This window comes from Mobula hypostoma, chromosome 2 (assembly GCF_963921235.1).
Source record: "Mobula hypostoma chromosome 2, sMobHyp1.1, whole genome shotgun sequence".
In the NCBI taxonomy this organism is placed as follows: Eukaryota; Metazoa; Chordata; class Chondrichthyes; order Myliobatiformes; family Myliobatidae; genus Mobula; species Mobula hypostoma.
In genome coordinates this window covers 247025500-247042826 of record NC_086098.1, presented here as the reverse complement: position 1 = coordinate 247042826, position 17327 = coordinate 247025500, and the positions used below count along the sequence as shown (strand labels likewise).

At 50.2% G+C, this 17327-nt stretch overlaps 1 protein-coding gene across 1 annotated transcript in view; it reads right to left on the bottom strand.

Moving 5' to 3' along the window:
* Nucleotides 1-17327, bottom strand: part of cers2a (ceramide synthase 2a) — a 49031-nt gene that overhangs the window by 1538 nt on the left and 30166 nt on the right. The window contains exons 3-10 of the mRNA XM_063041927.1: nucleotides 13062-13179; nucleotides 11576-11694; nucleotides 10147-10204; nucleotides 5318-5368; nucleotides 4565-4657; nucleotides 3594-3722; nucleotides 2673-2779; nucleotides 1570-1723 (exon numbers count right to left, since the gene is read on the bottom strand). Coding sequence (XP_062897997.1) covers nucleotides 1570-1723; nucleotides 2673-2779; nucleotides 3594-3722; nucleotides 4565-4657; nucleotides 5318-5368; nucleotides 10147-10204; nucleotides 11576-11694; nucleotides 13062-13179 — 829 coding nt within the window. The remainder of the gene's footprint in view (nucleotides 1-1569; nucleotides 1724-2672; nucleotides 2780-3593; nucleotides 3723-4564; nucleotides 4658-5317; nucleotides 5369-10146; nucleotides 10205-11575; nucleotides 11695-13061; nucleotides 13180-17327) is intronic.

Below are 17327 nucleotides of genomic sequence, written 5' to 3'. Positions count from 1 at the left end.
CAACGTGTTGAGCACCATCTATGGAGAGGGAAGGCAGTGCTGATATTTCAGGTTGAACTCCACATCAGGGCTGAGAATGAAGAAGGTGACAGCTGGTATGGGGCGGGTGTTGTCAAGACATAGGAGCAGAATTATATCTTTCTATTTTGACTGATTTCCACCCCCCCAACCCCATTCATCTGCCTTCTCCCCATAACCTTTGAAGCTATTGGTGGTCTCAGGATCGAGAGGATGGAGATGAGGGTAGGAAGTGCTGAGGGAGGAGCCTGGTTGGCCGGGGTGGGGGGATGGCTGATATGGTGAGGCAGGAGTCTGAGGTGATTGGTTGGCTGGGGGAAGGGGGCAAATGTGGTGAGTCTGGAGCCCGAGGTGATTGGTGGGCTGAGGGATTGAAGTGGTGAGGTAGATCCTGAGCTGACTGATTGGCTGAGTGGAGTGGGAGGGGGTTGATGTGGTGAGGCAGGAACCTGAAGTGATTGGTGGGCTGGGGGAAGGGGGCGAATGTGGTGAGTTTGGAGCCCGAGGTGATTGGTGGGCTGAGGGGGAGGTGAGGGAGGACAGGCAGGTGGTGCCAATTCAAGAGGAGAGTGAGGGGTGGAGTTGGGAGACCGTGGCAGGTGAATGAGAAAACAAGGGGCAGAGAAAGGGGGGCAGGGGAAAAGGGTTATTGAGATAATGGGGGGGGGTGGTTGGAGGGAGATGAGCAGGAGCACCCCATGTTGGACCATAAATAGAGGTGAGAGTGGGAACCATTAGCGGAGAGGCATCCCAGGAGGGGACGAGAATGTGTTGAGTGCAAGTGGGAGAGATGGGAAAAACAGGAAGCTGAGTGCTCCCTGCATTAGGAGGCTTGTGGGACAAACTTGGGTTGTTTTCTCTGAACGGTTGAGGCTGAGGGGAGACCTACTTGACCACAGTCAGTCAGAATCTTTTCCCCCCAGTCATAATTTCTAATACCAGAAAGCACGCATTTAAGGTGAGAGGGACAAGTTCAATTTAATTTTTTTTTTACACAGTGTATTGGTCGAGGTAAATATGATACCTGCATAAGAGGCACATGGATGTGCAGAGAATGGAGCTGTGTAGGCAGAAGGGATCAGTTCAGTTACGTGTTTAACTGGTTCAGAACTATACAGTACACTGGAGGGCCCTGTTCCGTTACAGTTCTACATTGACATTCAAAGTGACACACAATCCCAAAATTCCCAACACAGATTCCAGTGGTTTACCATTAGTCAGGTTCCCTGTCCATGAAGAATCCTGAGCAACACACAAAAATGCTGAAGGAATTCAACAGGTCAGGTACCATCTCGTTTTGGGCAGAACAGGGTCTTGCTGAATTCCTCCAGCATGTTTGGTGTGTTGCTCAAGATTTGCAGCATCTGCAGGACCTCTTGCCTCAGAGAAGCATCCCTCCCTCTGACTCTGAATACAAATATTGGATCCGATTAGCCAGCTTGTCTTGGACCCCACATACCTTAACCCTCCGGACCAGGGCATCACTGTATCAGTGAACACTGGCCACCCTGCCTTCATCTCCTCCCTTACCTCCCTGAGTGAGCTACTTACCTTCCCAGTCATGAACTTGAGGGCCATCCGTAGGATGAGGGCAGCCCAGAAGATATGCAGGAGCTGAAGAACGACCAGGATTCCGTTGAAGAAGTAATACCCGAAGAAAGCAGGGTAAAGCTCGAGGGGGTAAATCACAGTACAGTGGATGATCCTGGCAGGGGGAGAGACAGTAGGTCACATCGGGCATAGGGTGAGGCTCACTCCAAGCCATCCCATCACACACTCCCAGGGTCAGACACAGAGTGAAGCTCCCTCTAACCGTCCCATCACACACTCCTGGGGTCAGACACAGAGTCAAACTCTCTCTACACTGTCCCATCACACACTCCAGGGGTCAGACACAGAGTGAAACTCCCTCTACACTGTCCCATCACACACTCCCGGGGTCAGACACAGAGTGAAACTCCCTCTACACCATCCCATCACACACTCCCGGGGTCAGACACAGAGTGAAGCTCCCTCTACACTGTCCCATCACACACTCCCGGGGTCAGACACAGAGTGAAGCTCCCTCTAACCGTCCCATCACACACTCCTGGGGTCAGACACAGAGTGAAACTCCCTCTACACCGTCCCATCACACACTCCCGGGGTCAGACACAGAGTGAAACTCCCTCTACACCGTCTCATCACACACTCCCGGGGTCAGACACAGAGTGAAACTCCCTCTACACTGTCCCATCACACACTCCCGGGGTCAGACACAGAGTGAAGCTCCCTCTACACCGTCCCATCACACTCTCCCGGGGTCAGACACAGAGTGAAACTCCCTCTACACTGTCCCATCACACACTCCCGGGGTCAGACACAGAGTGAAACTCCCTCTACACCGTCCCATCACACACTCCCAGGGTCAGACACAGAGTGAAACTCCCTCCACACCGTCCCATCACACAATCTACCCCAAGAAGGAATCAGAAGTCATCCAAGCAAAGCCTCGACTGCACAGGCAGAGCAAGATCCCAGCACCCAATCAGAGGAGGAATTGTGGAGGGCATATGGGATCCTGCTGTGCACATGCCCCAGTGAGAAGGGGGTTGCACTGCAGCCTGGCAGCTAGTGACCAATAGGCGCTGCAGGAATGCGGAGCGTGCAGGTACCAGAAAGGGAAGATGATGAGCCTGGTGGTGAAGAAAGCCACAGCGAAGAGGATGAAGAGGCAGTTACACGTCGTCTTCCAGCCAGCGTAGTTGAACATCTTGGCGGACTGCGGGCATAGGAAGAGGATTAGAGAGTAGTCTGGATCGCCCAGAGCCCTTCCCATCCAGTGCCCCCAATCACTGTGAGAGCAAGCCTCCACACATAAACACATGGGCAGCCCAGTGGCGCAGTGGGTAGAACCGCTGTCACGGGACCTGTGGTATATTGTGTGTGTGTGTGAGAGAGAGTGTCTACCTGTGACTGGGTTTGCCCCTAGATGCTCCAGGTCCCTCCCACACCCCAAAGATGTGCAGTGTCAGTGAGTAAATCAGCTGTAAGTTGCAACCCCTAATGTGTGGGCGAGGGGTAGAATTGGGGGTGGGCGCTGATGAATGTGTGAGGAGGACGAAACGGGGATCAGTGTAAATGGGTGGCTGGTGGTCAGCACAGACTCGATGGGCTGAATGGTCACGCATTGGCCTGAGGATGCGGGATCACAGACGGGAGCGTCAACACTAGATTGGGGTGGTGAAGGGTCACAGGTCAGAAGGTGGCGGTTGAAGGGTAGAATTTGAGGCAGAAATGGGGGCGGGGAAGTGAGTTTGAGGGTGAGGGGTTGGGATGGTGACTGCAAGGATTAGGGGTGAGAATTTGATACCGCTGAGGGGTGAGAGGTCAAAAGAATGACACAAGGGTTAAGGGTGAGGGGTCAGTGCAGGGGACTAAGTAAAAGGTCAATGGCAACTCTAGAAGGTGACAGCACAAGGTTTAGGGGTGAGAGGTCAGCAACTAGGATTGAAGGTGAGAGGTCAGGAGGGGATGAGAGTGGGTGACATGGCCAAGGTCGGAGTTCGGATGGGAATGTGAGGCAGGCGCTCTACCTCAAGGAAGTAGTCTGAGGCATCGTGCACAGCCATGACCAGGGTCCCGGCGCGAATGTAGTTGGTGCACCAGGAGAAGCCGATGAGGATGATGGTGGACACGTGGTGGATGATCTGTTCCTTGAAGTCCTGTTGAAGGGCAGAGAAGTGGGGTGTGAGACATGGCCACAACTGCTGAACCTGCCCCAAATCTACCCCTTACTCTCACCCAACACCCTCCATCCTTTTGACGCTCAAGTCTTCCCATGCACACTTACATCCCCGGCCCATGGAGATGGAGGGGACCTGTGAGTAATCCACCCATCACCCATCACAGACCATCCTCGGCACAGGGGCAGGGAGACCAGGTCCAGACCCCTATTCCCATGGGTCTCGGCCCACCATCCCACCCCAGGAGGGGGAGAAGCAGTGCCCATTCCACAGGGTCACATCCTGAGGGCAAGGATCGGAGAGCGAGTGTATAATTAGAGTTTGATCCAGAGGGAGAGAGACACAGAGACAGACAGAAGCTCCCCACCTGTGAGGAGTTCCCACACACCTCATGTGAAACAACTGTCCCCTAACTGTGTCTCCTCATTCGACTCTCCAACCACTGGAAACATCCCTACCTCTCCGACACATCCCCTCAGGTTCTGACGTTTCAGCAAATTCCACCTCCCACCCCCCCCCCCCACCCTGCTAAAGCCATGGAAGAGAAGACCAGCCTGGTTTAATAGGACAACCGTCTCACCTGGGGCGTAACCCTGGGAAATCCCCTCCAGCGCTAAAATATCCTTCACTGGGCGAGAGGGCAACCCCCCCCCTCACTCTGTGTCCCTGGATCAGTGTCCCAGGGTGGCTTCAAACAACCCCACCCCTCCAAACTCTGAGTCCCCAGATCAGTGTCCCGGGGTAGCCTTGACCCCCCTGCCCACTCAGTGTCCCTGGATCAGTGAGCAAGAACGTGGACACAGATCGGGGAACCCCCTTACCTTCCTCTTTACATCAGAGGCTACGGTGAAGAGCAGCGACCAGTAGAATCCCAGCTCGATCATGTAATACCAGTACTGTGAGGGTAACATCGTCTGTAGGGGAGGGAGAGAGAGGGACAGGACATCGACAGTGGACACTGAGACCTTACCAATGAGGATCAAGCACACAGCCCCCTCCCTCCCCAGGTAGGAAGATCCAAAGCAGTGGGCCAGGTACGGGGTGACACAGCCGGCTCCTGTTTTTGGTTCTGTCCCAGCCTCAGGGTACCAGGAGGAGACCGATTTCCCAGAATAGGTCCGGAGAATATCCTCACCCAAGACAACAAGGACACATCGAGGGAGCTGGGATTCAGTGTGAATACCCCAGAGAGGGCAGCACTATACAGCATGATGGCAAGGGGTGAAGGAGGGCAAATGGGAGTGCAAGGGTGAAGCAGGGAGCATCGATTGGGGAGGAGGTGTTGAGGGGTGGGGGCACTAAACCCCTCCACCACTCCCCAATTCTCAGAAACATCCTCTTCCCCACCCCCAACAAGAACTTAGACACTTGCACACTACTCTGCGGGATCTTGCAGTGCGCAGACAGCATGGGTGCTATTGCAAGGTAGTTCGCTCAGTACCATCAACATGCCACCGGTGAATCCCCCCTTAACCTTCCCAAACCTCCTCTCCCCTTGGGGGAGCACCGAAACCTGGCGCGACATTCTGGAGCCCGTGGGGAAAGGCAGATTTTGGAGCAGATTACTATCCTACCTGGATCGGGAACCCCTTCCACGTCTCCCGCAGGTCGTAGAACCAAGGTTTCTGCAAACAACAGACACCAGACTGTGTTAAAGGCAGGACTTAGTAACCCTGTCCCACAGGTATAGAGTCACACATCACGTGAACAGGTCCTTCCGCCCAACCAATATCCCCATCTAAACCAGTCCCATATCCCTCTAAACCTTTTCTATCCGTGTACCAGTCCGTATCCCTCTAAACCTTTCCTATCCGTGTACCTGTCCGTTTCTCTCTAAACCTTTCCCATCCGTGTACCTGTCCGTTTCTCTCTAAACCTTTCCTATCCGTGTACCTGTCCGTTTCTCTCTAAACCTTTCCTATCCGTGTACCTGTCCGTATCCCTCTAAACCTTTCCTATCCGTGTACTTGTCCGTATCCCTCTAAACCTTTCCTATCCGTGTACCTGTCCGTATCCCTCTAAACCTTTCCTATCCGTGTACCTGTCCATATCCCTCTAAACCTTTCCTATCCGTGTACCTGTCCGTATCCCTCTAAACCTTTCCTATCCGTGTACCTGTCCGTATCCCTCTAAACCTTTCCTATCCGTGTACCTGTCCAAGTGTTTTTTTAAATGCTGTTAATCTACCAGCCGCAACCACTTCCTCTGGCAGCTCGTTCCATAGACTGACCACCCTCTGGGTGAAGAAGTTGCCCTTCAGGTTTCTATTAAATCTCTGCCCTCTCATTTTAAAGCTCTGGCCTTGATTTCACAAACCCGGGGGGAAATCGGCATGAATTCATCCTATCGATGCTCCTCATGATTTTATACACCTCTATAAGGTCACCTGTCCGTCTTCTGCACTCTGAGGAATAAAGTCCGTCTGTCCAACCACTCCCTATATCTCAGGCCCTCGAATCCTAGCAACATCTGCCTAAATCCCCTCTGCACTCATTCCCATAGCGAGGTGACCAAAACTGAACACAGCACTCCAAGTGCAGCCTCACCAATATCTTGTTCAACTGCATCTTGACTCCCAACTTCTCTGCTCAATCTGTAAGGGTGTTGAAGGTCATGGAGAGAGGAGAAGGGAGTTGACAGGGGTAATAAATCAGCCATGGTGGAATGGTGCAACAGACCGATAAAGGCCAGGGCACCAAAAGCCTTCCTCACCACCTTGTCAGGGAACCATTTACCTGTACTCCTAGGTCCCTGTGTTCTACTACACAGCCCAGGGCTCTGCCGTTCACTGTGAAAATCCCGTCTTGATCTGACCACGCAGGGTATTGTGAGAGGTTTTGGGCCCCCTGTCTGAAAAAAGGATTTGCTGGCAGTAGAGAGGGTCCAGAAGAGGTTCACGAGAATGATCCCAGGAATGAAAGGGTTAACGTGATGAGTTTGATGGCTCTGGGCCTGTTCTCGCTGGAATTTAGAAGATTGAGGGGGAATCTTATTGAAACCTACTGAGCAGCCGAGATAGAGTGAACGTGAGGAGGATGGCTCCTTCAGAACATAAGACCATAAGACAAAGGAGCAGAATCGAGTCTGCTCCGCCATTTTATTATGAGCTGATCCATTCTCCCGTTTAGTCCCACTCCCCCGTCTTCTCACCATAACCTTTGATGCCCTGGCTATGCAGATACCTAGCAATCTCTGCCTTAAGTACACCCAATGACTTGGCCTCCACTGCTGCCCGTGGCAACAAATTCCATAGATTCACCACCCTCTGACTAAAAAAATTTCTTCACATCTCTGTTCTGATTGGGCGCCCTTCAATCCTTAAGTCATGCCCTCTCGTACTAGACTCCCTCATCATGGGAAACAACTTTGCCACATCCACTCTGTCCATGCCTTTCAACATTCGAAATATTTCTATGAGGTCTCCCCTCATTCTTCTAAACTCCAAGGAATACAGTCCAAGAACGGACAAACGTTCCTCATATGTTAACCCTCTCATTCCCGGAATCATTCTAGTGAATCTTCTCTGTACCCTCTCCAACGCCAGCACATCCTTTCTTAAATAAGGAGACCAAAACTGCCCACAGTACTCCAAGTGAGGTCTCACCAGCGCCTTACAGAGCCTCAACATCACATCCCTGCTCCTATACTCTATTCCTCTAGAAATGAATGCCAACATTGCATTCGCCTTCTTCACCACCGACTCAACCTGGAGGTTAACTTTAAGGGTATCCTGTACGAGGACTCCCAAGTCCCGTTGCATCTCAGAACTTTGAAGTCTTTCCCCATTTAAATAATAGTCTGCCTGTTTATTTCTTCTGCCAAAGTGCATAACCATACACTTTCCAACATTCGATTTCATTTGCCACTTCTTTGCCCATTCTTCCAATCTGTCCAAGTCTCTCTGCAGACTCTCTGTTTCCTCAGCACTACCGGCCCCTCCACCTATCTTCGTATCGTCAGCAAACTTAGCCACAAAGCCATCTATTTCATAATCCAAATCGTTGATGTACAATGTAAAAAGAAGTGGCCCCAACATGGAGCCCTGGTAACCGGCAGCCAACCAGAATAGGATCCCTTTATTCCCACTCTCTGATTCCTGCCAATCAGCCAACGTTCTATCCATGTATGTAACTTTCCTGTAATTCCATGGGCTCTTATCTTGTTAAGTAGCCTCATGTATGGTACCTTGTCAAAGGCCTTCTGAAAATCCAAATATACAACATCCACTGCATCTCCCTTGTCTAGCCTACTTGTAATTTCCTCAAAAAATTGTAATAGGTTTGTCAGGCAGGATTTTCCTTTAAGGAATCCATGCTGAGTTCTGCCTATCTTGTCATATGCCTCCAGGTACTCTGTAACCTCATCCTTGACAATCAACTCCAACAACTTCCCAACCACCGATGTCAAGCTAACAGGTCTATAATTTCCTTTTTGCTTCCTTGCCCCCTTCTTAAATAGCGGAGTGACATTTGCAATCTTCCAGTCCTCCAGAACCATGCCAGAATCTATCGACTTTTGAAAGATCATCGCTAATGCCTCCGCAATCTCCACAGCTACTTCCTTCAGAACACGAGGGTGCATTCCATCTGGACTGGGAGATTTATCTACCTTTAGACTATTCAGCTTCCTGAGTACTTTCTCTGTCGTAATTGTGACTGCACACACTTCTCTTCCCTGCCACCCTTGAGTGTCCGATATACTGCTGATGTCTTCCTCAGTGAAGACTGATGCAAAATGTTCGTTCAGTTCCTCCGCCATCTCCTTATCTCCCATTACAATTTCTCCAGCATCATTTTCTATTGGTCCTATATCTACTCTCACCTGTCTTTTACTCTTTATATACTTGAAAAAGCTTTTAGTATCCTCTTTGATATTAGTTGCTAGCTTCCTTTCATAGTTAATCTTTTGCCTCTTAATGACCTTCTTAGTTTCCTTTTGTAAGCTTTTAAAATGGGTAAGTCTGGGACCAAAAGTCACAGTCTCAGAGAACAAGGATGTCCCTTTAAACAGAGATGACGAGGAGGGATTTCTTTAGGCAGAGGGTGGTGAATCTGTGGAGTTCATTGCCACAGACAGATCTGGATGCTAAGCCATTGGGTATATTTAAAGTGGAGGATGAGAGGTTCTTGATTAGTCAGGGTGTCAAAGGTTACAGGCAGGAAGGAGGAGAATGGAGTTGAGAGGGAAAGTAAATCAGCCATGATGAAGTAGACTCGATGGGTTCAATGGCCTAATTCTGCTCCTTTGTCTTGTGGTTTTATGACTTCCCAAAATGTAACACCTCACTTCACCCACCTTGCACCTCAATTGTTATCCATTTATGGTTCAGAATTGTCACACTCCATCATCTTAACTCCCCTTCCACTGGGGAGAGAAGATGACAGAGTCTGGACTACACCCCAGGAACAATGTCTGAGCCGGTCTCTGCACACGACCCATTTCCCTCCGCTCTCTGCAGGTACAAATATCGGGGGACTGCAGCTCTATAAAACCACATCTGGAGTATTGTGTTCAGTTCTGGTCACCTCATTATAGGAAAGATGTGGAAGCTTTCGAGAGAGTGCTGAGGGATTTACCAGGATGCTGGCTGGATTAGAGAGCAGGTCATATGAGGAAAGGTTGAGTGATCTGGGGCTTTTCTCTGTGGAGCGAAGGAGGGTGAGAGGTGACTTGATAGAGGTGTACAAGATGATAAGAGGCATAGATAGAGTGGACAGCCACAGACTTTTTCCCAGGGTGGAAATATCTCATATAAGGGGGCGTAGCTTTAAGGTGCTTGGAGGAAAGTATAGGGAGGAATGTCAGAGGTAGGTGAGTGATGGGTGCGTGGGGGGTGGTAGAGGCTGATACATTAGAGTTATTTAAAGCTCGTGTATGAGGGCGATGTGGGAGGGAAGTGTTAGATTGATCTTGGTTAAAGGGTCAGCACAACATTGTGGAACCAAGGAACGTACCAGAACATTAGAAATAGGAGCAGGAGTCGGCCATCTGGCACATCGAGCCTGCTCCACCATTCAATAAGATCATGACTGATCTGACCATGGACTCATCTCCACCTACCTGTCTTTCCCCCATAACCCGTAATTCCCTATATGCAAAAATCTATTCAACCTTGTCTTAAATATATTTACTGAGGTAGCCTCCATTGGGCAGAGAATTCCACAGATTCCACAAAGGGCCTACTCTCTATCAAATGGACTCTACCTGGACTGGTAAAGGGAGTAAACATTACAAAGAGATGGCAGGAGAATGAAAAATAATCGTCCGTGTTTAAATGGCAGAGCAGACTCAATGGGCCGAATGGCCTAATTCTGCTCCTTTGTCTGATGCCAACTCTCTTGCTCCGCCTCAAACCAAACACACGCACAGTCAGATCCCAACTGGAAGCGCGCCGGGTACTCACGTCCACTAGAACTGCCATGCCGGCAACGAAAGCAACCAGGTAGAAGGTGAACCGCCAACTGAAAGGGAGAGTGCAATGCGTTCAGCACCAGACAAACGCGAGGCAACGTACACAGGCTCCAGCTCCCTGAAACAACATTCCCCCAACCCTCCCCCGGACCTACATTCAGCCTGCCCTGCCGTCCGCCTGTCAGAGAGGGGCAGGGTGACCCAGGTCAGTGCACCCCACTCCCCGGAAAGGTGTGGGTGGGGGGCAAGGCTGCAGAAAGTCTGCTGAGTGACAACAACCTTTCCTTCACAATCGAAAAGAAAGGGGGAAAAGCAAAAGCAGAATGCAGAATGGAGTGTCACAGTTACAGAGAGAGTGCAGTGCAGGAAGACAATAAGGTGCAAACCCATGACGAGTTAGGTTGTGAGGGCAGGAGTCCAGGGAACTGTTCAACTGGCTTACAGCAGCTGCTTTTGGTCCGAGCTTTCAGGCTTTTGTATCTTTTGCCCGATGGGAGGGGAGAAGAGAGAGTGCCCAGGGTGGGTGGGGACTTTGTGCTGGCTGCTCCTCAGCAGTGGGAAGTGTAGACAGAGTCTGCGGAAGGGAAACTGGTTTCCGTGATGTGCTGAGCTGTGTCCACAACTCTCTGCAGTCTCTTGCGGTGACGGGCCGAGCAGTTACCATACCAAGCTGTGATGCATCCAGACAGGATGGTTTCTATGGTGCATCAATAAACCGGTGAAGGGACATGTCAAATTTCTTCAGCCTTGAGAGGAAGTAGAGCCAATAATGAACTTTCTTGGCTGTGGCATTGCAGGACTGGACCAGGAGGAACTATTGGTGATATTCGTATCTAGGAACCTGAAGCTCTCAACCTCAGCACAATTGATGTAAACGGGAGTGTGTGTACCCCTCATCCCCCATCTTTCCTGAAGTCAATGATCTGGTGATACCTGGTGGGCTGCCATCTTTATTTAGGGCAGTACCCCCACTGGCAGCTGGAAGTAGACATCTTTAGGGCAGCAGTGAGCCTTGATGCTGATGGTGACCAACAGCCACCTTACTTTGTGGCAACAGCATGATATCACACCAGTGATAGAAAGCCTGCCATCTTTAATAATGGTAATTACAATGGGTGATGGTGGGAGGGGGCCATCTTCATTTAGGGCATTAGTGGAACCAGCCCACCTTTGAAAATTAGAGGGAGACATGTTTATTTAGGGCATTAGTGAAACCATTCCCCGAAGAAATGAGAAGCATCCATTTTTAATTAGGGCAATAATACATCATCTTGTTGATGGCCAGAGGAAGCCATCTTGAACCGAGGCATGGCAAGCATCGAGTTGTAATTATACAGTAAAGACTTCGTGGAAACTGAGGGAAGAAGGGAAACGGCACACAGACTAAGAAATTAAAAGACCCGAGAGACAAAACTCCCTACCAAGCTTCCCGGAACTTCTTCAGTACACTGGGCCGGGCCTGGTTTCGCCGCCGCCGGAACCACCGCTCCACCTGGCGCGGGGTGAGGTTGCTGCTTTTGGCGAGGCTTTCAATTTCGCTCTGTGATGGAAGAGAGGTCGTCAACATCTGCCACCCGCCAAGCAAAAAAATAATCCAGTGGCAGTGGGGGTGGGGAGAGGGATAGTGGAGGGATGGTCAGGGAGGGGTGGTGGGGTTGGGGTTGGGGAGGGAGTTGGGGCTGGGGAGGGGGTTGAAGTTGGGGAGAGGGGGTTGGGGGAGTTGGGGAGGATATTGGGGTTGGGGAGAAGGTTGGGGCTGGTGCTGGGGAGGGGGTTGGGGTTGAGGAGAGGGGGAGGGGGTCGGGGGAGTTGGGGAGGAGGAGGGGGTTGGAATTGGAGTTGGGGAGAGGGTGGGAGAGGGGTTGGGGTTAGGGGTTGGGGAGGGGGTCGGGGAGAGGGTGGGAGAGGGGTTGGGGAGGGGGTCGGGGAGAGGGTGGGAGAGGGGTTGGGGAGGGGGTCGGGGGAGAGGGTGGGAGAGGGGTTGGGGTTAGGGCTGGTACAGCTGCTCAACCATCCATGCCAACCCTTCCACCTCCATCACCCTCCCCAACCCTCCTCCCCCAAACCTCTCTTTCCCCCACCCTCCTCACCAGTCTATCCATTCACAGCATTCTCCAGGCACTAACAAACTTCTCCAATGAATTTTCTCTCCACTTCACTGCTACTGGGCAGGTATGGGGGGGGGATGGTGGTGACGCTGGGGTGGGATAGGGGGGTAAGGGGTGAATGGCACCACCCACCCCCAGCTTTTGTTCCTGCTCTGAGCGACTGAATCCTTTCAGCACCGGCAAGTTCCCACATACCCCCCTTCCCATGGTGCTCATCCAAAATTGGTCTGAGCACCGCAATTTCCTTAATTCCCACCCGTAAATACACAGCCCCATCCATCCCCATCACAAATCCCTCTCCCGTTCCCCATGTTGGGGCAAGCTCCACCATCCCTGCCCATGGAGTCAGACCTTCCCCTCCTCCCTTGTCCCAGCTCAAAAGGGTCATCAAAGTCAAAGAGTTTGAATTTAGTGCGTCAACAACCTCCCTCACTCCGCACAGACCCCACCCACCCGGCTGGACACAAGGGGTGGGGGTCGGGGGAGCGGAGGGGTTACACCCCAAACTTGAGATGGCTTTCTTCCTCCTCCCCAAACCTGGGCAGGACAGTTCAGTTCAGCAGATCCAGTGCCCACCAGACTACTGTCTCCAAACTCTCCCCCCACCCCCCGAGAAATCCACGTGCAATTCATCCACCCTTACCCTCTCCCCCACCCCTCTAGACTCTCCATCATAAGAGGCATTGTGCCTGGTAGAATCAGGTGGTGGGAGAGGACGATGGGGGTGGTGGTGATGCCATCGCCCCCTCCCCCACCAACACCAATTGACTGAGGGAGGGATATGCACCGAAGCACCTACCTGTTTGGGATGTTTCGATGAGAGACTGAAGGACTTTTCCAAAATAGGGTTGGGTTTCACCTTTAACCGGACCTTCTCTTTAATGCCCAGTAAGTGTGCGAAGTAAGTGGCTACGGTTCTGGAGGGTAGACAGGGGAGAGGGGTTTGGGGGTACACAGAGGGAGAGAGAGAGTCAGTATATATCCAGAGAGTGAGCAGTAGTTCCCTGGGCAATAGATCAACCATAAGGGTTTGGTTCAAGATCATGGGTCAACAGGGTCGCAATGGCGCTCTCTGGTCTGTCAATACGATCATTGAGGCCCTCAGGGCTACCAGTGCCATCAAAATCAGTTGTGTTGCCATGGCCCTCCAGTCAAGGGTCAACATGTTCCAGTGAGACAGGGAAGTTCTGGTAGGGGACAGGAACCGTGGTGTGCAAAGGCTGTAATAAATCTAGTCAAGAAGAAAAGGTTCAGAGAGCTAGGTAATGTTAGCGATCTTGAAGATTATACGGCTAACAGGATAGACCTTAAGAAGGAAGTTAGGAGAGCCAGAAGGGGCCATGAGAAGGCCTTGGCGGGCAGGATTAAAGAAAACCCCCGAGGCATTCTACAAGTATGTGAATAGCAAGAGGATAAGACGTGAAAGAATAGGACCTATCAAGTGTGACAGTGGGAAAGTATGTATGGAACTGGAGGAAATAGCAGAGGTAATTAATGAATACTTTACTTCAGTATTCACTATGGAAAAGGATCTTGGTGATTGTACTGATGACTTGCAGCAGACTGAAAAGCTTGAGCATGTAGATATTAAGAAAGAGGATGTGCTGGAGCTTTTGGAAAGCATCAAGTTGGATAAGTCACCGGGATCAGATGAGATATACCCCAGGCTACTGTGGGAGGCGAGGGAGGAGATTGCTGAGCCTCTGGTGATGATCTTTGCATCAACAATGAGGACGGGAGAGGTTCCGGAGGATTGGAGGGTTGCGGATGTTGTTCTCTTATTCAAGAAAGGGAGTAGAGATAGCTCAGGAAATTATAGACCTGTGAGATGGATGGCTGACATGATCTCAGTCATACAGCTGGAGAGACTCAGGTTCTTGAGAACCAATTCAATTATAACATTTTCGGCTATCTGGGATCCATTTCTTGCCAACCTGGACAGGGCAGGGGGCAAATGAACAATGTCCCCCCAGCTAATCTCTCACGGCCTTTATTTGAGACTTAATGTTTAGCATTTTTGAGCACTCTGCCCCACAGGCACCCCTCTAATGCAGGGGTCCCCAACCTTTTCTGCACTGCGGACCGCTTTAATATTGACAATATTCTTGCGGACCGGCCGACCCGGCGGGGGGGGGGGTAGGGTTGCCAACGGCCAAGAGTAGCCAAATACGTTGTGTTTACCCCGAGAAAGACTACAATGACCATGAAGCCTTGCACGGGCACCAGTGTGCATGCATGGCCTGCCGATCCCCTGCAAATCGTTTTTGGCGATTCTGTTCCGGGGGGGGGGGGGGTGTTAATCACGACCGTAATATCGGTGTTCAGTGGCTAATACACTCAGTTTCATTTCTAAAAGGGTTTATCTAACGAATTTAATATTAAACACACAGCGCATATTTTCCTCACATGAATATAGTGATAAGTCAATTATCAGGGGAGGACAGGGGAGCTTGAAGTAAGTGTTGAACAAACTTCCAGTAGAAGTGGCAGAAGCAGGTTCGATATTATCATTTACAGAGAAATTGGACAGGTATATGGACAGGAAAGGAATGGATTATGGGCTGAGTGCAGGTTGGTGGGACCAGGTGAGAGTAGCGTTCGGCACGGACTAGAAGGGCAGAGATGGCCTGTTTCCGTGCTGTAATTGTTATATGGTTATATAAGTCACTTATAAATCAATAGCATCATAACATTTTAAGTAATGTTTGGATATTAAACACACAGCATATATTTTCCTCGTATGAACATATAAAATCATTGCAACACACCGATATCGCTGAATCAGTGGGAGCGCTGGGCTGGTTTCCTGCAACAAGACGGTCCTATCGCAGGGTGATAGGAGACAGCGATACTCGAAGGAGGTTCCTTATGTCCCGTCTATTCCGCAATTTAGTTTTCCTTGCATTCATTGCAGAAAACTCCGCTTTGCAGAAATATATTGGAAATGGAAGCAACGTTTTCAGTGCTTTTGTGGCTATCTCAGGATATTCAGCCTTGACTTTGATCCGGAATGCTGGCAGAGATGTTATGTTAGACATACCTCTCAGCCCGCCGTCATTTGCAAGCTTAAGGAGTTGATCTCCTTCCCGCGCTGATACGGATGACGCGCGGATCATGACCTCACATGCGTAATGGCTCAACAGTGGGCGTGACAGGGAATGAGGAAAGGTCCAGCTGAATCATATCGCCAAATCATATCGTTTCCTCGCGGCCCGGTAGCGCATGCTCTATGGCCCGGTACCAGTCCGCGGCCCGGTGGTTGGGGACAGCTGCTCTTATGTTTTGTCCTTTTTTTTCCCTTCTTTTTGCTCATTTTATTTTCACACACGGCTGAGCTTATATGTTCTTGTTGATTTGATTGTTTTTTGAAAATTTTGAAAATAAAGTATTTAAAAAAATTTTTTTTTAAAAAGGGAGTAGAGATAGCCCAGGAAATTATAGACTTGTGAGTCTTACTCCAGTGGTTGGTAAGCTGATGGAGAAGATCCTGACTGGCAGGATTTATGAACATTTGGAGAGGTATAATATGATTAGGAATAGTCAGCATGGCTTTGTCAAAGGCAGGCCGTGCCTTACGAGCCTGATTGAATTTTTTGAGGATGTGACTAAACACGTTGATGAAGGTAGAGCAGTAGATGTAGTGTATATGGATTTCAGCAAGGCATTTGATAAGGTACCCCATGCCAGGCTTATTGAGAAAGTAAGGAGGCATGGGATCCAAGGGGATATAGCTTTGTGGATCCAGAACTGGTTTGCCCACAGAAGACAAAGAGTGGTTGTAGACAGGTCATATTCTACATGGAGGTCGGTGACCAGTGGTGTGCCTCAGGGATCTGTTCTGGGACCTCTACTCTTTGTGATTTTTATAACTGACCTGGATGAGGAAGTGGAGGGATGGGTTAGTAAGTTTGCTGATGATACAAAAGTTGGGGTGTTGTGGATAGTGTGGAGGGCTGTCAGAGGTTATAGAGGGACATTGATAGGATGCAAAACTGGGCTGAGAAGTGGCAGATGGAGTCCAACCCAGATAAGTGTGAGGTGGTTCATTTTGGAAGGTCAAATACGATGGCAGAATATAGTATTAATGGTAAGACTCTTGGCAGTGTGGAGGATCAGAGGGATCTTGGGGTCCGAGTCCATAGGACACTCAAAGCAGCTGCGCAGGTTGACTCTGTGGTTAAGAAGGCATATGGTGTATTGGCCTTCATCAGTCGTGGAATTGAATTTAGGAGCCGAGAGGTAATGTTGCAGCTATATAGGACCCTGGTCAGACCCCACTTGGGGTACTGTGCTCAATTCTGGAAGGAAGGATGTGGAAACTATAGAAAGGGTGCAGAGGAGATTTACAAGGATGTTGCCTGGGTTGGGGAGCATGCCTTATGAGAATAGACCGAGCGAACTTGGCCTTTTTTCCTTGGAGCGACGGAGGATGAGAGGTGATCTGATAGAGGTGTATAAGATGATGAGAGATATTGATCGTGTGGATATTCAGACGCTTTTTCCCAGGGCTGAAATGGCTGCCACAAGAGGGCACAGGTTTAAGGTGCTTGGGAGTAGGTACAGAGGAGATGTTGGGGTAAATTTTTTTTTACGCAGAGTGGTGAGTGTGTGGAATGGGCTGCCGGCAATGGTGGTGGAGGTGGATACAATAGGGTCTTTTAAACGACTTTTGGATAGGTACATGAAACTTAGAAAAATAGAGGGCTATGGGTAACCCTAGTAATTTCTAAGTTAGGGACATGTTCGGCATAAGTTTGTGGGCCGAAGGGCCTGTATTATGCTGTAGGTTTTCTATGTTAACATAGTCACCAAGATTAAAGTTTAGGGCAAGTAAGGTTAGAGGCAAATATGGTAACTATGGCAACCAAAGACAACGGTCAACATGTTCACAAGATCAAAGGTCAACAGGGTTACTATGGCTCCCTGGTCAAGTCAACAGGGTTGGCAAGGCTAAAGGTCAATGTGGTTACCACAGCACCCAATGTCAAGGGTCAAAAAGGTCACCATGGCTCTGTGATCAAATGTCAACAGGGTCACCAAGGCAGGGATACCATGGGACTTCAGC